Below are 23,305 nucleotides of genomic sequence, written 5' to 3'. Positions count from 1 at the left end.
CTGACATTATTTACAAGCCCCCCCCTTGTGGGCCTCCAAGTCACCTGAATAGCAGCAGCCTCTCACCTACACATTGGTGGACTGGTGTCCCTTCTTGCAGGGAGGGAGCCAGAACACACCGTCAGGCAAGCTGGGCTTCCACCCAGCTAGCCAAGGAGAGAAAAAATGAGAATGGGAGCTGGCTCCCCTTTTATCTTCAAATACCCTTACAATTAGTTGAAAGCTTAAAACCCCCCACATTTCTTCTTGTAAAGAAAAAGCTAGAAGTAGTGTATTTTATGTAGTTTCTAAGTTTTTGAGTTCTCCTCATGTAGTAGTGTGCAAATAAAATGAGAGCATGTAGGTGTGTAAAGCTAATTCCATGCACACAAGTCCTACTTTTATTTACAGCTTGAACCACAGAAGGCAGCAAACAAAAAGAAACTGAGCACTAAGGTCTGCAAGTTCACCGCTGCCTGGCAGTTCTAGTGAGGACTCTGCATTCCCTGTGCTACCAAGATCAATACATGGGCAATTGATTTCGCTTGGCTTTCAGATTCAATTTTGCTGATGGACCTTTTTATATTATCTCCCTTTCTAGGAGACTTAAAATGAACAAATAATTTTGACTTAAAAAACCGAACTTGGCTTGGTCTTACAAAGTGTCTCCCAAACTGCTTGAATAGAAGGTAAAAGCAAACCTACATCAATAAAGGGAATGCTGATATTTCAAACCTTATCTGCCCTGTTTATTATCATATAAGGTTGCTGTAAATATTTTTTTTTTCCAGATTATTTTGCAATCAAAACTGCAATCCTGTAGACATGGAAATGATTTAATTTCAGCAAAAAAATTCTAAGATTTAGAGTGCTGGAGAAAATCCCTTTGACTTTTTTGGTTTTGGCAAAACTAATAAAGTAAGAATTTCTAGTTCAGATGCTACAAATGTCCATCTTTTACAATATTAATGAACTATATTTATTTTTATATTCCATATTTTGATTAATATTTTCTTTCAGTATCATCAGAACAATTTTTCAGACATAAAAAATCAAGTTTTTTAAGATTATCAAGATGAAAGACTTAACTCACGCAGTACTGACACAGTTGAGAATTTGGAGTTTTCATCTGAATTTGGAACTAATGCTTTGTTTTCAGATGTCAGCTTTTCCTAGACACACAGAAAAACATTTTGACCTACTCTGCTGATCATCCTTTAACAAGTCGTGAGTTTTGCTTTCCTTATCCCATTCAATGAAAACAAGGAAAGCAAATGCTTTAGTGAAACCAAATCTTTTTCTTTTTGTAACGTGGTCCAAAGGAAGTGTCTGAATACATAAAGCTAAACATCATCTTTATCAGCAGCAGAAATTATAGACTGATAAAACTGTGATAGCTCACTTCAACTATTTTTGTATCAGTTGATAACGTTACACTAGTGTTAGACAACTTTCACCTCTTGTATTCTACATTAATTCCTGTTTTCCCATCTTTTGAATCATACATAAACAAAAAAATCTCTCCATTCTGTCCATGAATATTATTTCCTCAGCTTTTAAAATTTATTCTACAAAGAGGTTTCCTTGTATGTACATCAGCTAAGCCTAAACTTCTAGTCTAAGCTTCAGATGATAAAGTGTGATCTTGCCCTTGACTGATGCTGCTCAGTAAGTACAACGTGACTAAGGCTTTTCTGCAAGAAAATGTTTTAAGGACGAAACAAAGCTCAATATCCAACCTCTTGATTGAGAACATCAAAAATAAAATGCATAAGCAAGTTAAAAAAAAGGCTTCAGGAACAGTCAGCAAAGCTGACTTTTTTGTGATTTCATTAGTTCGCTAAAATTGAAAAATTGTATCTATGATCATATTCATCAGCACTGTAATTTCCTATATGAATTATTTTTTTCACATTACATTAGTAGAAAATGCAATTTATTAGAAAAGTGAGGCCATTCTTGAAACATCACTGTAATTTTCTTATTTTTAACTCGAATCTGCTGTTATTCTTTGGCATTGGGAAGGCCAGTAAATGACCTCAGTGTGTATAATGCAGCCACAGCAATCAAAAAAGTGCTCAGAACAAATGCCATCACCTTTTAAATAAAATTATTTGTTAAGTTCAGCTTCACAATAAATACTAAATCCCATTCAGCTATATTGATTGATTAGCAGTTCATATAGAAACGCCAGTTTCCTCTTTGAAAAATGCATCAGTTCTGCAAGAACTTAATTTCACAGAAACACAGCTTAGTATTTTCTAGCTCACAAAAATTATATTCCTGCAAAGAGCACAAAAACACAAGGGAAAGGTGCTTAGTACAGGTGTTTCACACATACTACATATTCTGGAATTCAATTATTTGCTTTACTTATTTTAAATTAGTAAAATAAATTCTGTGAACAAGCATGTAATACAGAAGCAAATAATATTCCAGTATTGATTACATAAACCCCTTCTTTAAAACTGGACTCCCTCAACCATTCCAACCTCAGAGTAAAAGCCCAAGAAAAGAAAATATTGCCATTGATACATAACAGTTTTCCTAAAATAAGAAAGTATTGCGATAGCACAAAGGTAAATCAGAAAGGCTGGGTGAATGTCTCTTACAGCAAATGAAAACTTCTGTTAACGGTCATTTTGCATGCACTAAGTGTAGCTTTATCAGACATGCTTGTGAAAAATTCCACAACTGCAATCATTATTCAGAAAGCGGGAATAAAGACTTCTAATTACACATTAATGTACACTCAGTAATCACAGAGTAATTGAGGCTGGAAAGGACCTCCAGAGGTCATCTAGTCCAACCTCCTGCTAAAAGCAGGTCTAATCAGATCAGGTTGCTCAGGGCTGTGTCCAGGTGAGTCCTGACACCTCCAGAAATGGAGATTCCACAGCCTCTCTGGGCAACTTTGACCAGTATTTGACCAAAATCTCCGTAAGTGTACAATTAGGCACATCCTGAAATTGCAAATAGTTTATTTTTACGCATTAATTAATCAGATATCATATGTGCTGTTAATACTACTGAAAATGAGTGCTGGAGATGCCTGCCAACTAGAAAAAGCAGCTTCCATTAATTCACAGTTCTGCTCATCATCCATCAGGTTTGCACAGTGGTGGTTTGATTTCTTGGAAATACCAAAAGATCTAAGTTTAGCAAATAAGCCAAACTCACATTTTCAACCCAACCATCAGGAAAGAGCAAAGACAAATTGCTGCAAAATCATATTTGAAAAAGGACCTTCAATAGTCATCTAGGTAGTTATAATCAGTAGCAAATAATAAAAAGATGACCTTTCACCAAAGCTCTTTACTGCATTACCCATTTCACTTATGTGTCTTACCGGTCTTTCATGTTCAAGGATTGACGACTTTCCCGGCTCATATTCAAAAATACTTCTTGGTTCAGAACGGAACTTGCGGGTATCTACCTTTCTGTCAGGGGGATCCCAGTCATTTCTAAATAACAAATATGAGCAATTGAGTTAATTTACTGTCATCGCCATCTGCTTTACAGCTCCGTGCAAGAGAAACATGCAAAACCAAATGAATTTCAGCGTGGTTTCTCTTCCCAGATTTCAGTTGTGAAATGTCTGGCCTAGCATCCCAATGTTTTAACCACTGTATCATCTTAACCTGTTTACAGCAGGTATAGTCAGTACAGCAGGAAAACTACTAGAGATGTCCAGCCTATGTGATCACTCATACTTTTGTTATAACCGGTAGACCAGTTTAAAAACTTCCCTGATGTACTTGTGTCAAAATACCATGACATGCCTTCTCAAACTACAAATCCACTATACTTGTTTTACGCGCTATACTAATATAGGCAAGTGGTAGATATTTTTGCCATCACACAATATGCTATTAAGTCCATATTGAAAACGTTACAAAATTCTCTGAGACAAAAAATGAGGAATTATGTTAAAAGACAGTGAGAAAATCTAATAGATGATCTTTATCCTGATCCGTAGTAGAACTGCTCTTGAATATCCTTGTAAGCAGTATACTGTTTCCTCGGAAATTTGAATAGATAAACAAGAACAAGAATTTGGCAGCTGACTTGGGAACAGAAATTTATCCATTTTCTCTAGAATTATAAAGCTGCTTTCAATTTAATAGTGCTATGCAAAGACTAAAAAGTAACTCCTACTACTATATTTTTATGGTCATTCACCACATTATATTAATAGCTACCTATACATTTTGGGGGGATAGTTAGCTAGTTACTATCACAGTGAGAGCTACCTTTTCATGGCAGTTTTTGTTGTCACTGCCTACGCGACGGTTGGACTCGATGATCTTAGAGGTCTTTTCCAACCTTAACGATTCTGTGATTCTATGATTCTACATTGCATTTGGAAAACTGTAGCTCACACATCTTTTTATTTATCTCTGTGTAAAATGACCTGTGAGTAACTCAAAGAATGGGAGAAAGGAAAGGGGAAATCCTATCAGCTATTGTCTGTATTTACAATGAGAAAGAGCATACACTGATTAAATTCGATCAGTTCTATCAGCCTTTCTGATGTGACTTGGTTTGATGTGACCTGACATAATAAGGCACATGTCACGTGCCTTAAAAAAATCTATGGGGTAGCTTTTGTTTACAGTATGTTTGTGAGTACAATTTCTGGGACACAGACACCTCTATTTATAAAATGCCCTACATTTCAAGGGAAGTAGTTCTACATGGCTCTATTGTTTATTTTCACTGAGGAAAAAATTAGTTTCAGAGCAGAAAAGGTTGTATTTTTTGAGAATGAACAGGAAAATGGAAATGTTCTGATCAGGTTGCATTATACTGCAAGTCACTGAAGAAAAAAGGATGCTACTGAAATTCTGAGTCACACTCAGTTCACTTCATTTACAGCGTTTAGCCTATAATCCCTTCTGGACTATATTTTTGAGCCCAACTGTTAATGCAAACCATATCTTGCCTCCCAGCTATGAAACGGTGAAACATGTGGACCTAAGCCTCTTATGTGAGATTTTAAATACTCAGGCTTTATAGGCAATTAAAAAAAGAATCTCCCAATGGCAGGAAAAGATTGACAAGCTATAGCTGTCAGCAGCAGGCAAAGCATAACTAACATGTTTGGCATCCCCTGGCCTGAAGAACGCAGATTTCCACTGCCTGTCTTATCATGCAGAAGATTAAAAGGAGAGGCTAAACATCCAAATTCAGTGCTGAAGCAGTTATTTTCAAGCTTGACAAAAGGAACTGCAACAGGCCTCAGTTTCTGTGACCAAGGCATTTGGCCTAGCAGAGGATGATGACTCACATAACTTCAGAGATCAAAGCTAAGATCATCCACGTTTTGGTGCCTTGCTAACAAAATCTACACTTCTGTATGACTTGCTAACACAACTCAAACCTCATGGCCTTTGGGAGGTAGCCCAACTCCAACCCCTAGCATTTCCTCTTGACAACCCGCCCTCAGCAACAGGAGTAGCCAAGATCAGTAACCATCGAGCAATCTCATTTTCCTCTGCAATATGTGTATCTGCTGGATTACCTTTTGGATTGCCACTATAAATTTCAAAAAGCCATAGTCATAGTCAACTTTAAACACTTAGTATGGTCTTTTCTCATAATATTTTATTCAATCTGCAAATTATTTGAAACTGTTTAAGATAATTAAATTCCTACATATAAAAATGTTTACAGTGTCCAAGCTGACAAAAATGGGCAAATTCTGTTTTGTTGCTTGAGTGTAACCAAGAGAGGCGGGCTTGTAGCCACAAATGGAACAAAAAATGACCCTTTTCATATATAAAATATATACATACACACACATATAAATGTATAATAACATAATATTCTATTAACATGTAGTATTCATGAATGTAAACACTAAAGAAAAAGCTTTTTGCTTGAACTAGTAGCTACAGATATGCTGAAGAGTCTATAGAGTTTGTGTGCAGGGCACTTTGCATGGTTTTATCAGAAGGATAAGCATTTCTTTCCCGAGTTATTAAGTATTAACCTTTTCCAGACAGGACTCTAACCACTGGGATCTGGTTTTGTGCAGCAAGTTTGAAGCTGGAAAACCATGAGAAATCTGAAATGCCCCTTTAATCTGTAAACACCTTCTTGGTCTACCAAGATAGAGATGGAGATTGAAAGAATGGGGAAATAAAGCACTTCTGAGCTCTGGGGAAACATGGGTTGACTGCTACACTCTTACAGTTTTGCTCTTCCTTGAATTTCAATTTACAACATCTTTTAGATCCTTTCTCTTCGCTGCTGGATACCATAAATAGCCTTTCCTGCTCAGAGACTAACTATTCAAGACAGCTGCTAGAGCACAGATTGTTCTGAAACACAATAAGCAGGACGATCCCGCTAATGAGAACGAAAATCTTAAATGCTCATGGTGGTATCACTTGTAAGAATAAGCACTTCTTCAGCGTGTTGAAGAAATGGCAGCACCACGCGTGATGCCCACACTACTGATGAAGATTACCCCTCATCACCTGACTGTCCCTTGAATAAAGCCCTTGAAGTCATATTATTCTATAGCTGCTATTTTAACCTTTGTGATATCCTGTAATACAGGAAGAACACTTTTTGAAAACGTGCTAACTTACTTTTCTGGTGTAGACCTTTCCCTCAGACGATGCGGTGGTACTGGAGGCGGCACATGTGGAGGTGGTAGAGGGGATGAGACCTTAAAGGCATCGGAGCTACCTTCAGAAGCGCTTTTAGACAATGGTCTGTATGTCTGCGTCTTTGCAGCTGGGTGCGCCTGAGCAGAGAAGGATGGGCTGTAGCTACCTAACGTAAAACAAAACCAGAAATGGTCACAGCATGAGGATGAGTTTTAATAAAACACAACACGGAATGCTACAAGAGCCCACAGTTACTCAATAAAGCTGCAAGGTTATGAAAATGTGTAAATGCATTTTTAAAAGTACGTTGCTGCATACTGTGTAGCTCATTAGAATACTTTTTATATATTTCTATATAAAACTACAAACACACAGATAAAGTGCAGTATAGTTAAAATAAATTAATGATTAATTTGAGGGGGGGAGAAGTTAATGGCTGTATATATCCATCAGAGCTGTTAAGGACAGCCTGTAATTAATCCCCAGGCTCATCCTGCCTCTCAGTTGTTCTATGTTCAGAAGGAAGAGAAGAGGCAGGAAATGCACGTTTTTTTCATTTTTTTAATAATTACTGTTAGTCTGGGACAACTAGGCAATAGTGTATCTTGAAGAGGATCACGAGTCCAAACAGATCTCAACTGACCCACAACAAATACTCTCACCAGTACAGAAAAAGGAAGTATGAGAGCATGTCAATGCAACAAACACTGAAATGGAAGAGTTTTGAATGGCATTTTTGCACAAGGCTCTATGGGTTTTTTGCACATATAGTCTATTCACCCTTTCATTTTTGTTTTGTAAATAATTTTACCACATGGTTATAAGCTTCTGAAAGACACAACAATTCTATATCTTAGATGAATATGTCTGTCTTGCAGCTAAGTAATGCCAACACCAGTGTCTATAGCAAAAATGAACAAGATCATAAAACAGAATCATCTTTATTAGGCACTCTTACTGCATATTTTAAAAGGTGTTTTCAGTACAACCTTTCTGTCTTCCCATGTCAGTAATTAGCATTTGTACTTTCACACAGTAGTTCCTAGTTCCCTTTTCATTTTGATAAGGAAAGGCTGTGTTACTCACAATCACTAGTGAAAATAAATGCAATGTAATCAAGAAACTACAGTATTACAGTGTATCCCATCTGCAGTAAGAGGCCCACAGCTGCAATTAATTTCTGTGGTAAGAATGAAACCAAAATTAAACTTTGTTTCATTTGGGAATAAAGGCATGAAAAAACACCAACTGGGATCAAACAAGACAATAAAAAGTGTTTATATAAGCATTATAAAAGCGAGCATGAACAGTTAACTACCCCTGTTACTTGCTGACATTAACAAAAGACTAATTTTGAAGTGAGGGAGTAATTCCTACCAGTACTGTATGCATATGCGGTATTATACATGTCTGTGTCGTCATCTACAAAAAGAAATATACATGTTACAGTAGTGCAATACGTGCCAGTTTATCACAGCAATGCAGCTTTGTTTTTGCAAATACAAACAGAAGATTGGTAGGCAATCAAGCACTGTATTTCTTTTCCTCCTCTCATACGTGTTTTCTGAAGACTCTCTCTTCCCATTATACTTACCATAGGCTATTTTTACCTTCTTATTGGTAAAATGGTATCTTCTGGTCATAGCACCCATATTGTGTACTTACTGGTTAGCACCGAATTGCAAATTATAGCTTTTTGTCTGTTCTTCTCCCTTCCCCAAGCTCAATGTCTTCCTTTTGTCAGCTCTCCTCTACTAGAGACTATTAAGTTGTTGTTCCTATCACAAAAAGCAACCTCAAATATCTGCTATGTGACTAGTGTTCAAAATAGACCTCGTAAGCCAAAATTTTCCTGCTTACATTTTTTATTCTCCCACTAACATTCTGTGTGACCATACTGAATGCAAGCTCTACCTCAGATGAATAAAGTCTCCTTCCTTCCAGAGGTGTAATGAGCATAATTGTCATTTATAAAGTTTCTTGACATCCTTGGTGGTGACCATGATAAAGAACGTTAACTCTAAAGCTAGTAATGTCACCAAAGCTCCATGTCAGCAGAACCAAATAAGACATTCGATGAAAAAGATGCAATTCAGATAGAAAATGTATCCTCAAAACAGCCTGTTTACTAGCCCATGCTGTTCTAATACACGAGCTCTCCGTAAGAAACCTGGTATGGTAGGAGATTTACAGTGGCCAATTTCTCATCCCTCAAACTGGAGATGAGGATCACTTCACTGAGCTCCCCAGTGACATGGCATCATACTGATTGCATACCTATCCTGATCACTTTAATTTTTATTTAGTTTTAGTAATAAAATAAACCTATTAGAAATTTTCAGCCTTTAGCAGAGGAAAATAGCGCTCGCTACAGTAAAATCTATCATCGAATTTACCCATTAGATTTGATTCATTATCTGACACTCGGTGAATGCTTGTATTTTCACATGGCAGACAATCAAAATGCAGAAAAGTGCCTTTTTTAATATGACTGAGAACCACCCAGCCAAGACAAAAGCATACTTACCAGGCTTATGAACCATATGGATTTGCTTGAACATTGTCTTGTACCAATCCTTCGGCCTGTCAACTGTCTAAATAAAATACAGTTTTTAACAATTAACAAAAACATAAAAATGTGTACAGATCTGATCAGACATTTAATGTTATTCTGGACACAAAGTCTATTATGTTTTGTCCCCTATTTAATATAATCATTTTCATAGCATCTATTTCAAATGGTGTATTTATGCTTTTCATCTAGGAATTTCTGTAACAAGTTCTGGAAGACACTGAAGACTGCGTCAATTTTGGACTCTGATCTTGGAGGGCACAATGGTTAGGAACACAGGAATTAGTGCAAGATCAAGAGTTTATCTTCTTAGTGGCCTATATTTGACAGCGATGAACGCTAGTTACTTCACATGAAAATACAAACACCTCAGCAATTACAAGCATGTAAAAAGAGCTTCTTTTGAACTCCTGGCAATTTCCAACTTAAATTATCTACAAAATGTAACTGTTAAATAATGCAAAAAAACTTTGGAATACTACAGAGAAAAGAATTAAGACAACACTATATTTAAGAGTTAATGTGTGGACTGTAAACAAACAGTATTTCCTTTTATCAGGTTTAAATTCCCTTTCCAGGCAACTTAACATTAAGTTATTTTGAGAAAAGTGAATACAATAACCACTCATTAAATTATACTTATCCTTACTTTTGTAGACTAAGCAATCCCAAAGTTCCCAAACTCTCCTCATATCAACATTTGCTCATGCTTCTAATTATTTTTCTCTCCTACCCTTCTGCATTTTCTCTTTTGCTGAAATTTTCTTTGAGATAGAATGATAGTATTTCAGAAAAGGAGATAATAGAAAGGCAAACGTGTTTTCAGTATTACTCTTCTTAGGTCCTAAAATTTTACTTGTTCCACAGTAGTCAGAAAAGCAAAAGTTTTAATGCAGATGTACAAAATTATCTTCAAACCTCATGGTGCACAGGGAGAATTCAAAAGACTCCTCTTGATGTGCATTATCTTGCATTAGCTAATACTAAGTCTGCATTCACTCTGCCCACTCCTCTTTACCATGAAAAGTGAAAATCCACAAATTCTCTACAAAATAACCCACAGATCTGAGTGTGTTCACCTGGCTCCATGCCATCTTTAGCGAATCACACTTTTGCCCTAAATACTTCTTACAGTTACTGTACATAATTAATCTGTTTTGTTAACATGGTGAGCTCTTACTATAAGGGACTAGGCAGAAAATGCTCCCATATTTTGAGGAATCAATATGAGTTCTCATAAAATTGCTACTAAATGACATTTTAAAAAAAATTTGTTTAAAAGAAGAGCTGATAGTCAACTGAAGAACTCGGGGATCTGCTGGGGAAGAAAGAAATTTAAGCAGCAGGTTATGCTTTTCACCCAGACCTGCTTGCAAGATAGAAATGAAGGAGACACAGTTTTGTATCAAGATCAGGTCCCTACCAACATTCCTGACTTCTGCCAAAGAGAAGATATTCAGAAGCAGATTTGGACCATTTTAACATTGTTTCCCTAAAGCTATTAAACAGCTATACTAGCGGAACTCTGGTAAGAATAATTTAGCTGGATTTGAAACAAGTATGCTATTTGGTGCTCCAAGATCTTATATGTTCAAAAGTTTACAAGGAAGTCCAGAAGGTCTGAAGGAATTCATGCTGATGGGTATAACCTCCGTGGTACTCCTCATTTCCCACAGCAGTACAAACCTGCAATGGTCCCATGACGCCACAACTGCCTTTCTGATCGTATTGGGCCAAAAAGAGTCTTCCAATAGAGCTTGAATTGGTGATAGGTGAATAGATTTGAAACAGTGCATAAATATTACTGCTATGACCCTACTGTTTGTCAAGGGACAAAGGTGCGTAGATATCTCTTTGCCGGATCCTCCTTATCAGTCAGGTCCTCCACAAATCCACAGGAGGCTTCCACAGAGAGATCAGGTATGGAGAAGCCCCCATGTGACCAGAGAAGAAGGTCTCCCAACATCTTTCTGGACATTTGAACGTTTTTCTCTCATCATCTCCCCCCCAACCCCCACCCAGGGGTTTAAAGCCTCAGCCAATAATTTGGCTTTACATTGTAAGCCAGATAGGACTAATAAAGGAATAGAATAAATTCATTTAAAAATACATTTTCTCAATTTATGTTCAGTAATCCCACATACCAACATCTGTTTCAGGAAATAGCAGAATTCACAATGCACCAAGCCATTCAGATGCCATCCTGCTTTGCATACATTATAGTTGTTGCAATTAAATGCTGGAACACGGTATCAACATATGTGAATGAACAATCAGCCAGAGCGTGAAGAGGACATAAAAAGTACCTGCAGTTGGTACTTAGGAGAGTCCATAATCACTGCAGTATTCTAATAATCCATCAGAAAGTATGCAATTAAAGGAGGCATTTATCACCTTCTGTTGGTTTTTTTTTCTAGCCAAAATATTACATCAATAAGTACGGAAAAGAAATCTGGTGGGCCTTGATTTTTTTTTCAGTCTTAGTAAATGGAGGCCTTTTCATTATACAGATTAGTTTTGATGGACATGAAGCAATCGTTTTGGATAGTCTAAAACAGTGCCCTCATACTGCTTTCCATTAATCTGTTTTTGCCTTTCCTAGGACCCTGTCGGTGGTAAACTCTGGTGGTGTCACTTGACTGAATGCTTTTCTGAGTGAACAGCATTTTACTCTCTCTTTTCCAAAGACTTCATTTTTAATGCCTTGGAATTTCACCATCTTTGGGGCAGGGCTTGGCACGGTGGCAGAACTTAACAATGATCTGAATTTTCAGGCTTCAGACTTGCACTTCCCAGAGCTGGCAGGAGCTAAAGTGGTGTGGAGGGAACATGCTAACATCGCATGGAGGTTCTGAGGGAAGGGAAAGCTTTATAGGAATCCTTCCCCTCTCAGCAGCTTTGGACAGAGAGGGTTTGCAGGAATAGAAAGAGAAGAGTACATCACTCCGCTTTCCTTGGCTAAACAGCTGTCACAAACCATGTCCTGAGAGTAAAGACAGATTCGGAGGAGATAACCACAGCTTGAAAAATCTCTTTGCTCCTGAAAAGCACTCCAAATTTGGAATACAGATACTCCCAAGTTCTTATTTACAAGCTTACCATTGAGAAGCATAGTGTTTTGGAACACAGTGTGTATGTTACCTATCCCCCGTGAATCTGCATTTATTGCTTTTTGATAGACTGTTGCCATTTTCTTAAAGATGGAAGAATAAGAAACTTTTAAACTTTGCACGCAACGATAAAGTCAACTAATCTGAAAACTTCTTTCTCTCTCCAGATGGAGTGAGGCTGAACTTTCTGGGAGAAGATTCCGATTTGGATTGCTCACTGACCTTGGGGAAAGAGCAGGTGATAGATCCCACCTTCTACTGCTCACGAGAAACGCAGTTATAGCACTTTTGCATGTTTCTGCATAGTACTGCACTTCTGAGAGGTGTCAAGGGGCAGCATATTTGAGTTTTTTGCTGACAACTGTATCACCTTTGTTCTTACGCGACTGGGGTACACGGGGCTCAAGTATACTCGTGCACTTTTAAAATGTAATCTCAAATCAATATATTGAAAACAATCTCCCCTCCAGCTAAGTCCTAAGAAAGCAGAATAAGGACACAAAGTGGCACACAAGACACACACCCACACGCACATGCTAGCATAATCTTTTAACTCATATTTCATTGTGAGAATCATTTCTATAATACTAAGTTTACAAGCTGTAAGATATTTTTAAATTGAAACGTAACAAGAAACAGAGCAAATCCAGCTGAAAAATGTCCTAATTCAAATTACATTATATTTTTAGGGGAAAATCTGAGAGACTCAGACCATATGATCTAAAAGTTAAATATAGGTTGGCAGATTGCCAACTCTATTAAGCACACTTGAGGGGGATTTCTGTTATAGTCTCGTATAACTGATATGCACCTTATTAGATCAATCTGCCATTAAAAAAAAGAACACAAATAATTACTTTATCCTATATAAAGCATAGGGACATATTTACTTAAAAAAGGGGTAGGAAGCTAGAGCATTGCTGCAAAGAAATTCTTAATTTTTAAAAGATTTCGATCGTATTACTTTTTATGTCAAAAAATAAAGCAAGAAATGCCAGAGTTTCCCCCCTTTCTTATCAAAATTGTCCCCATCTTACCACTTATTCTGATTTTTTCCTATTGCTTTTCTCCATCAGTTCCTGATTTTCCCCCTAATTTTTCAATCCATTGAAGCAGTTCCTGGCAATTACAACACAGCCCTGTACGTCAGTATTGGCGGAGAGCATACATCCAACAGCTGCTACGTCCTTGCACCTCACAAAGACTTCACCTGCAAGGGCTCTGCCGCTTTCATCCTGGCTCCCACTCTTCTCACTCTTTCTCCGACTGGCACGGCGCTTCTCCTCCGGCTGGGAAGGCCAGTACGCACTTCCCTTACAGACCTAGTGCAGCTGCCACTGGGCTCTCCGGACCAGCCAGAAGAGGCTGCCCTGACAGCGCAGTGGAAAGAATGCTTCAGCATAGTGAAAACAAAACTCTTCAGTTCGACATCCTGGGACCACTCAAGCAGTGACTAGTGGCAGGGGATCAAAACTGGGCTAGTCACAATGAAAGGGCTTCCACGCTGTTCGTTTGCGTGTCACACAAGGGCACAATGGTTATACATTGCACTTCCACAAAAATACTAGTCACTTAGATTATTATCAGAACGAAACTATTCATTTCTACACTACCCTGATGACAGGAGAACCACCGTCCCTCAAAATGCAGAAGGGTGAGATTTTTACATATATATACACACACACATATGTATATATGTATACTTGCATGCACGCATATATATATTATGTATAAACTTTATTTTAGAAATGACAAAACAAATGCAATTACTGCATATCTCCAAAAGGCAAGAACTGCAAGAGAAGCAAGAAAGAGACACAAAGTTTTGGCTACTTCTAATTAAAACTAGAAGCATGAGGTTGCCCAATTATGCTCCCATCAGCATTTTCCTTTTCCGTCAACACACAATATTATATTCATGAGCTCGCTGATTACGCACACTGTATTCCACATTATATAAGACTTGAAGAATGTGAAAAACCCATTACCAACAATCAATTCATTGTATGAGTTCATACACAGATTCCCCAGAATTTCCTACCGTTCTAATTGCCGTGGGGATTCCAGATTCATCTACCGGGCCAATCCCTGCATAATGTGGAGCTTTAATGACTGTAATTTTTTTTTCTTCTTCTGAGGATCTACAGATTGGTATTGTACTGGTGGTGGTGGTGCTGCCAACAGTCTGAACATGCTGTGAGTATGTCTCTGTGGACTCTGCAAAGATAACATGACGGAATATTGTATAACGATATAATAATCATACTTGGCAGTTATAACACGCTTCCCTATTTCAGTATGCTGTAAAGAGAGTGACAAAAATCTTAACCACATACATATAGACCACTTAAAAATATCCTCTTAGCTGGGGCTTTGCCCTACTTAATGTTACATTAACAGAATTATAAACTTATTTAAGGACTAGACGGGCTATTCAACTCAGATCTTCTTAGATTAGAGGTACTTTTTCACAGCATCTTGCTCATAAACAGAAAGAAAAAACCCGCAAACTCAGAAAAATCTATTGAGAAATAGTGGCAGCAGCCTTTTTCTTATAAATCAAACCCTTGCACCTTTCCTATCCATTCTTTAAAACTAGTGATGTAATTTCGAAACTTCTCCCCCCCAAAATCTAGCAAAATGTAGAAAATTGCTATTCTGTAAGCACAGCAACAGATTCCAATCAGCCCTCCACAAAGACTTATGTGATGTGTTTAGAAACATTGTATTGATGCATGAATATTTTTAAAAAACAAATTCTGACGTATAATTTTTGCCCCTTAAAGTTATGTTGGTATGTTTAAGTGCCTCTACATATAATCCGTAAAAATGGACCTCAGTAACTTGGCACCTGTAGAGCAATCTGATGATCCACCTACAATACTTCAGTTGAACTGTGCAGGCTGTTATTGGTTTGTGGTGACTTGCAATATTCACAGCAGGATAAATGAATGTAGGGAGTAAAAATAAATATTCTAACACTACTGGTGAAGATTACAATTGCCTTTTGTGTGACATTAACATCTATTGATTCTTCTGAAGCAAAATATTTGAATTGTAATATAAATCAGCAAAAGGAGCTCTGGTGACTAAAAGCTCTAATTTTAATTTGAATATTTCTGCTCACTCCTACTGCAGAGAGCTGGATTTGGCATGGCTGTTTCAGCTATTTACTCAAGTTTGAAATCCCGTAAATAATCCAGTGCTACACATATATGGCGAGGGGCAACTCTGCGTGGCAAATGTCTGAATATTTGGGCCTTTTTCCCAAAATGCATGATGTTAAATTTAGAAAACAATTTGGATTTGATCCTTCATTCTTCATAAGCCTCAAACTGAGGCCATCAGTGGGATTTTTACATGAGCAAGGAGAAATAAATCAGGCTGTTACTGTGGAACACAGAACTTCAGCATCATACAAGAGTAAAAGTCATGGGAGAACACTTTACTTATTTCAGGTATATCCAAAACAGAATTGATAAGCCTTTAGATCAGCAAACTGGAAGCAATCAAAGAATCTAGAATTCTGGGATGTGGAGAAACCCATAGTACAGTTTTTGTACTTATCGCTATGATAGGGATAGCAACATTTGTCTAAGCTGTAAGTCTCAGAGTGAGAACTGTCACCTAATTTCCCCGCATGCACAACAAAAAAGTAAACTCCAGGATCACATTCAAATTATTTTGCATCTATAGTCTTATCTGAATACGCAAAACACTGGTAGAAAAAGCAGCAAGCAAATGATTGTTCTGGCAAAATTGGATTATACTGGCAAAGCTCCTTTCTAAGGCTGATCATGTATTTTTAAAATAAAAATTAACAACGCCCTACAAAAAAATACATAAACAAATTACAGATTGACACGGCTTTAGGTGTTTAAAAGCCCAGAGCCCACCCTTTGTTGGCAGTATTTCTAATGAAGATTACGAGAGTTGTGGGGAGAACCAATGTACAAAGTTGGCCCTTGATTTCTTAAAGAAGGCAAAACCTGAAGGGGCTGCACAGGTTGAGTTATTTTGATATATGCTCTTTCCTCGGTAAAGCTAGTAGAAAGGTGGCAAGAGGTCATTCTCACACACATAAGTAATAAAATTTAATAGTAACTCCAGTTCAGGATCACTACTGTATCTAACAATAAATGCTATTATTTTTTTGCATTTACTTCCCAAGGTAGATGAATAGACAATACCTTCATTATGGATATGAAGCACTCTGCAATTGTTTGCAATCTTTGCAACATGAACTGGAATACATTGCGTAATGTATAAAGCAAACATTCTGTGTGAGGCTTACCCATCATCCTGCCATGCTGCATGATAACAATGTTGGAATTGAGCGAAGCTGGTGGAGGGTAAGCTGAAGAAGGGGAAAAAGGCCTTTGAAAGTGACTCACTGGGCTGGCAGCAGTGCCAGAGTTCCCATTCACTGTGATCTGAGCCTGAGAGAAACAAAACAATATCCCATTAAACTACACACAAAGCCCTCCGACTGCCATCCCAAACAACGAGTGATGCAAGACTGTCATCCACGCGACAATTACCGGTTGTCAGGTACCTAGCCATAATGGCATCTGCGTTCACTGAAACACAAAACTCATCACAAGGGGAGCAGAATGTGTTCCTTATATACCTTGTGCCTCCCCCCCTTCTCTCCTTGTATGTGCCGTCTGTGAAGCATGCTGAAGTCATGGGAAGGTGACAGAAAGACCATGGTCAAGGCAACGAAGACGGCACAAACAAGGTCTGCAGAGGTCTGACAGCAATATAAAATGAAGATGGCAGTAAAAGTTCCTCTCGTTGTGTGACAAAGACTGCCTGCCACAGATCACTCACTCCAAGAGACATATTCCCTTAATGCACATGCTCAAGCCCTATTGATATTAATGGGAACTTCTGTGCAGACCGAAGGGAAAAGTCTCATTAAGACTAGCTAAAAAGAGTGAGCCAAGGCTTCTTTAAAAAATGCAAGCCAGCTGGAGTGACTGTGGGATGCTGATATGTAATCTATCACAATAAAACTAAATAGCACCAATAAAAAAAACCCACAACCACAAAACAACCGAACAAAATAAAAAAAATGGGAAAGCTAAGTAAACTGGCAGTATAGCAGCATCACAAGCCATTTAGGCTTTAGTCACAAGAGGTACTTCTGAAACAATCTGCTTCCCTGCCCCCACGTTTAGAATCCCCACATCTGGGCTGTAGCACTTTTATGGGGAGTATTGCAAGGATCAAAACAGAAATATTGGGAAAGCATTGAATGAAATGAGGGGGTAGTGAATATTTCAGCGGAAAAGGGAGCGAAGCTCTCTGTAACATCTCTTTTAATGCAGAACTCTTCTTTAAATCTGAACAAAATCAGAAGTGCTACAAACTTCGCTCGATCTTATGTAACAAAAGAGAATAACTAAAACATGCTGTAAATGTAAAACATGAGACTATCTCAAGCAGCAAAGCGTAAGTAAAAATGTGTTAAAAGGCATATTATTTTTGCATTTAAAAATGAAATGGTTCATGACCTCTTGTATACATTTGTATTTTGGAGATTACTGATTTGATCTGAAATTTTTAATGTCTTGGCCTCCAATAGCTAAGAGAGCAAAACAAATTCTGGCTCCTATGCAGACAGCATGTGAACTCCTAGATGCATTCAGGGCTTTTTCATTTTAAGGATGCCTGTTTTCAGAACTGAGCTGTAAAGTCTGTGTTGTGGTGATGTCTCCATTAAAACTTTTGTGTTTAAATGTTTCCTCTCTTAATAAAGTCAAGAACCAAAATGTAAACTAAGTTGGCTTTTCTCACACCATCCTCCCTTCCAAAAGAACTTGGAGCAGTAAGAATACAAAAGCTACATGAGCTCAAAGATAGCATTTCAAGAGGTACGAAGGCATGTTTTCAGCTGAGGTTCCTAGATGAGGCCAGCCATCTCTACCCTACTTCAGGGGTTCACCCGTTCTCTTTTCCTGCATATTGTCTTTTTGGGAAAGCTTGTTTCTAAGGAAGGCAGGGTGCAACTATGTCTGGAACCTTACACCTTCTTACTCATTTACCATGGCTTTTGTTTCTCTGAAGAGAGGAGCAGAACTAGTGTGAGTTCTCTGTAGACTAGAAAGCTACTCCTATGAATTTCTATAATAAAAAAATTAAGATATTCCTGTGATAGGCTTTACCAAATAGCTGGGTTAGACAGTAAGGCTCTTACACTAAGTAGTACACAATATTATGAAAACAGGATCCACACAAGGAGCTGACGGACATCAGTCATAAATGTATATGTGGCATGTCCATATATGACATTTTTGGGTTTGCTTCTAAAGGTTTTAGAGAGGATACCAGCTCAGCTATAATTTCTTAGTTCCTAATGACTTTCTCTTCGAGGAAAGTTTCCGTGAAGGTGGCTATTGCATTTCTTTATCTGATGCATCTTGCACTGGTGAGAGGGTTAGCTATAAAAGACAGTTTTGCAAAGTTTCAAGTTCCAAGGGCCTTTTCCTGCCCTTGGAATCATTTGGGAGCTATTGACGTTTCAATCTGAGAATGTCATGCTTTAGTTCCAGGTGACAGAGTTTGTTCCCAGATTTTACAAGGAAGTGAAGTCTTTAAGATGCCCATTCGTGAAATAGACCTTTTACTTTCTTAGGTAATCTCCTTTGTGGGAAAATAAGATGATAGAGAAAATAACTATTTCACCAAAATGCACCTATTTCCCAGCTTACTGGGAAGATAATCCCCATCTCTTTCATGCTGTTCGTTTCCCTAGGCTCCTCCATTTATTATTTTCTCCAGTATACTTTACCTGTGCTCCGCTACTAGCAAAGCCACCTACTTCTGCTGCTAGGTAATCAAGCTCTTGTAAAGATTCCTCCTAGGTACCAGGTTTAAACTTCATTTAATTTGCCTGAGCATCAGAAAGAGCAGCTCTCTGGACTTCTGAATCAGAGCAGAGAAAAGCATCTATTTGGGACTGGAGCTGCTTTCTAACTTTCTGCTGAGGCAGGCAGCAAACGGAAAGAGGTCCCATTATGGATGTCTGAGCAGTTTTGTGCGACAATGCTGCACAGCACACCCCTGGCCTCAAGACACTGAATTAGGCTGAAATACTCAGGATCAATTCTTGAAGCTCGAGACAGTCCCGGAACCTGGGAAAAGGCAAAATCTAATGTGTACTTCCATTTCCAAGTTTCCATTAGATTCCACAATTTTAAACTACATAAACAAAAAGAACCCATAAGAATTACTTTATAAGGGAAATGTTCATAATTGGAATAGAATCAGAAAAAAGAGTTTCCAAAACCAGCTGTTTTCCGATTTTAACTCCAGTTCTAAGCATAAGCCCAAATAGGACTTACAATTCTCACACTTCAGGTTTTCAAAGAAGCTGTAATCTGTGACTAAAAGTATGGCCAATTAACCACAGTTTTATGTTTAGCTCTGCCTTTTGCCTGGAATATTTTACAATTTTGTGGATTCAGCTCTTCCTGACGCTGTTTCTTAGAAGATCTGCTAGTAAAACCTTTTTGCCTAACCTCTCATTAAGGACCTCAAGATAAACAAACATCCCCAATGAGGACATAACATCTTTGAAAACATGGTTCCGTCTTATGCAGGCACAGTGCTGGATGGCACAATCCTCTATTACTTTTATTGTTCTCTGAGCAGTTTTCATCTACAAAACCAACAGGAGTCTCCTTTGAGAATGAAGATCATTACAGGAGTAGAGCCACTAGCAGCACATGTGTGTGGGCCACCAACTTCCACATAATTTTCTCATTTCACGGATACGTTTATAGCCATCTGGCCCTCCTCTACAGAGGATGGGAGATGAAGACTTTTCTGCACTGCAGAGGTGGGTCTTGCCAGCAGTTTCATTTCTGTGGGGCTCTTAGGACTGTTTGGAGATTTTTGTCCTTTGGTGGAAGACTCATCCTTTCTCTTTGTCCATTAATGGTGAACAACTGTTATGCTCATCCCTGCCATGTCTAAGAGAGAAAGTGGTGGTCAGACCTGACCATAACATAACCCTCTACAGGGAGACTACCCAAAAAAGGAAAGAGGGAAGGACTGTTCACTTTAGCTTACAAAAATGGTGCTCAAAGAAAACAAATACAGTTAGCTGATTATTTTAGAAGTAGGTGAGAAGAAAACATAAATGTTGCATTCTTCCCATAGCTAGTAAACGGTCATGTAGTGATTGTGCCTTATTTACACGAATCAGTCTATATTGATTATGGTATCTTTGGTTACAACTACTGGGCTGTATGCAGATTCACAGTACTGATTATTTAAAAAAAAAAAAAAGGTTTCAGAGCTGTGTGACAAGAGTTAGGAATGACAGCTTTTACATGCCTGTTATTAATATTATTTTTTTAACAGCATCCAGAGCACTGACAACAGATCGTTGACTTTCCAGGTGACTAGGTGCAAGTTTGGGGTCAAAACAGTTTTTATAAAATATACATGAAACTTTATAAATATATACACCATTTGTTCTTTTCAGACTTGAAAATGATAGCATGCTGAAGTATTTGTACAAAGTTTGAACACTGTTGTCACCCAGTGAAACTTTGGTCTTAGAACATCTCTCTGTTTTGCAAGTCAGCAATGAGTTACTCAATTTAAATGAAGGCTTTGTTCTGACTCATTTTAATCATGCAGATAATCTCAAAAGAAATCAGAAGTGATCTGGATTTGACCCAAATTCCATGCCTTCTTTCTACCCATATATGAGTGTACTAAGGCACAGAAAAGTGAATGTACGTACAAAATGTCTAATTGCATGCTGGTTTTTTCCTTGACTTAACCAAGAGAAAAGTAACAGGACACTTGGGTACTACAAGATTATTTATGAAGTTCACTCCTGTAAGAAACTGTGCTTAGGAGAGGAAAAGGTTAGTTAGAGGAGAGAAAAACAGTTTTGTGCAGTCAGTGGTCATGGCTGGGGAAAAAACTGTGTTAAATATTGCGAGCATTTACTATGAATTTAGAAGTTATATTATTGAAATCTGTACCTCAGTATAAACCAAAAAAGGTGGTAGCCCAGAGGCTATAAACTCCACAAACCTGTAAGTTGCTAACAATATTTTAAACAAATCTCTTCAAACTCTACAGACTGCTTGCTTTTAATGCATTTGGAACAGATATTTATTGAATCTATTTTCATTTATTTTAAGCAAAGTGTTTGATACACCTTAGCTGACCATACAACTGTGCAACAACTTAGCATCATTTTCCTATTACCAAATCTGCTATGCCAATGATTTTTTTTAAACAACTGTTGCAAAACATACTGTCAGACTGCGAACACAGAAAACTACTAACGGAATACTTGTCTGTGTAACGGGATAACAGACAAATTTGAATTCCTTTCCCCTTTGACAACCTGTTTGAACAAAATGGAGGAGGAAAAAAGGAAGCATAATTACATGAGAAGTGGCAGCAGTGTTGGTTAAGGTGGTGCCATCTGACACAGCAGACATCTGGCTCAAGGTTGGGGAAGGTGTTTCAGAGCAGTCAGTAGTATCATAGCTACAAGTCTGCAGCTCATCTAGAATGGCTGTGGAGGACTCACTCACTGTGCAGGAGGAGCACTCACTCATGGCAGAATCTGTGCTTACAGAGGCTGTTTCGTTCCTGCGGATAATACTTTCAGAAGCTAGGTATGGGCATTTATATGAAAATTGTGAAAGGGCTGGGGTTTTGTAAAAGCGTGAAGGCAAAAAATCATCAAGCGTTGGCAAAGAACATGGTACTAGATGGGTGCCACTGTCTGGTGAGAAAGAGGCTCTGTTAACTGGTACCACAGGAGGAGGAAGAGGCAGTGGAGAAGCTTCTGTTGCTGTTTGTCTGTGTGTCTGTGAAGCATTTACCTCCATCACAGGGGCAGTTACTTTCTGGTTTCCAAGCTGAGATTTGAGGAAAAAAAATAAGAAAAGAAACAGATTACCAAATGAATAAAAACCTTTTCCCTTTGCCTCTTGCTGTGTGTAGGAGAATTACAAAAGCGTAAGTTTTTCAGCAGCCCGAGGAAGTTCACATTCACATGGATTAGGAAATAAATCAACCACGCTCTATATTAAAGTAGGAAAACATGAAAGAAATGAATGCATCAAATACTAGTGGAAGCAATGCCAGAAACCATAGTGTGCTGGGGATGAATACTCATAATGTACTGCATATATTAATGAACTCAGTTGTGCATCGAGAAGGTTCACACTATTTTATACTTTACATAAATATGAGGCTAGAGAATGCCATGTTCACTTTGTTTGTAAAAGGAAAAAAGGATCTGCAAGTCTGATTTCTGTAAATGTTGCTCTCTTTTGTGTCAAAGGACGGGTATCATTTTGAAATTAACTGTAATATACAGATGGGCAGGACTGCAAGCTAAATGGGAACACTAATATTGAATATTCATATGATCTGCAAGCAATAGGTTGTGGACTTTTTTGCCTCTTGTGACTGAATACATCTTCTCCACTGCCTCTCTAATAAAAATGTTTGGATGATCTTAGAATTTCCAAGCACCCTGGAAGCACCCTGTCAGCCTACTGCATAAGGTGTACGCATAGGAGTCTTTTCAACATTAGAGGACACAAGGATTGTTAGGATAACCAGTATAAATCTGAGGAACAACAAAGATTGGGAGCACAAGAAAAGGACAGGGATGACTTCGTACTGAAACAAAACACGCTAATTGTTTGGCTTCAGCATAATTCCTTAAAAGTATAAGGGAAGGTCCTCATGAGAGTGCTTCTGGAAACTGCCACACAACGTATGAGCTTTATGTTCTGTTATTGCAATCCAGACACAGGACACTGGGTTTAAACTAGTCCTGAAACTGGCTTTTTGCATCTGTAACTTCTTTTTGAATTAAAGATACATGAAAAGCATGTTGGCATCCAATCTTTGTTAAACAGCTGCACAAATCCTTCTATACTGCCTGTTAGCCACAAGCTTTCAATCAATTCCTGAAGTACGTCAAAATACGGCCTACTTCAGCACTAATGGTTTCACTTTTGATAGGG

The 23,305-nt window shown here is 38.1% G+C and overlaps 1 protein-coding gene across 2 annotated transcripts in view; it reads right to left on the bottom strand.

The window, feature by feature from the left end:
* The window catches only part of SORBS2 (sorbin and SH3 domain containing 2), a 147,081-nt gene that overhangs the window by 42,383 nt on the left and 81,393 nt on the right, over nt 1-23,305 (bottom strand). Inside the window, exons 8-14 of one of the 2 annotated variants that reach the window (XM_009330659.1) lie at nt 22,148-22,183; nt 16,576-16,720; nt 14,323-14,498; nt 9,127-9,193; nt 7,977-8,021; nt 6,579-6,765; nt 3,329-3,443 (exon numbers count right to left, since the gene is read on the bottom strand). In XM_009330659.1, coding sequence (XP_009328934.1) covers nt 3,329-3,443; nt 6,579-6,765; nt 7,977-8,021; nt 9,127-9,193; nt 14,323-14,498; nt 16,576-16,720; nt 22,148-22,183 — 771 coding nt within the window. Of the gene's footprint in view, nt 1-3,328; nt 3,444-6,578; nt 6,766-7,976; nt 8,022-9,126; nt 9,194-13,491; nt 13,516-14,322; nt 14,499-16,575; nt 16,721-22,147; nt 22,184-23,305 lie in introns of those variants that run through there. The other variant, XM_009330660.1, reaches the window with a different exon arrangement.

The sequence above is a fragment of the Pygoscelis adeliae genome, unplaced genomic scaffold (assembly GCF_000699105.1).
Source record: "Pygoscelis adeliae isolate BGI_AS28 unplaced genomic scaffold, ASM69910v1 Scaffold167, whole genome shotgun sequence".
In the NCBI taxonomy this organism is placed as follows: domain Eukaryota; kingdom Metazoa; phylum Chordata; class Aves; order Sphenisciformes; family Spheniscidae; genus Pygoscelis; species Pygoscelis adeliae.
Note: the sequence above shows the minus strand (reverse complement) of the source record. Positions and strands in the feature narration are given on the sequence as shown.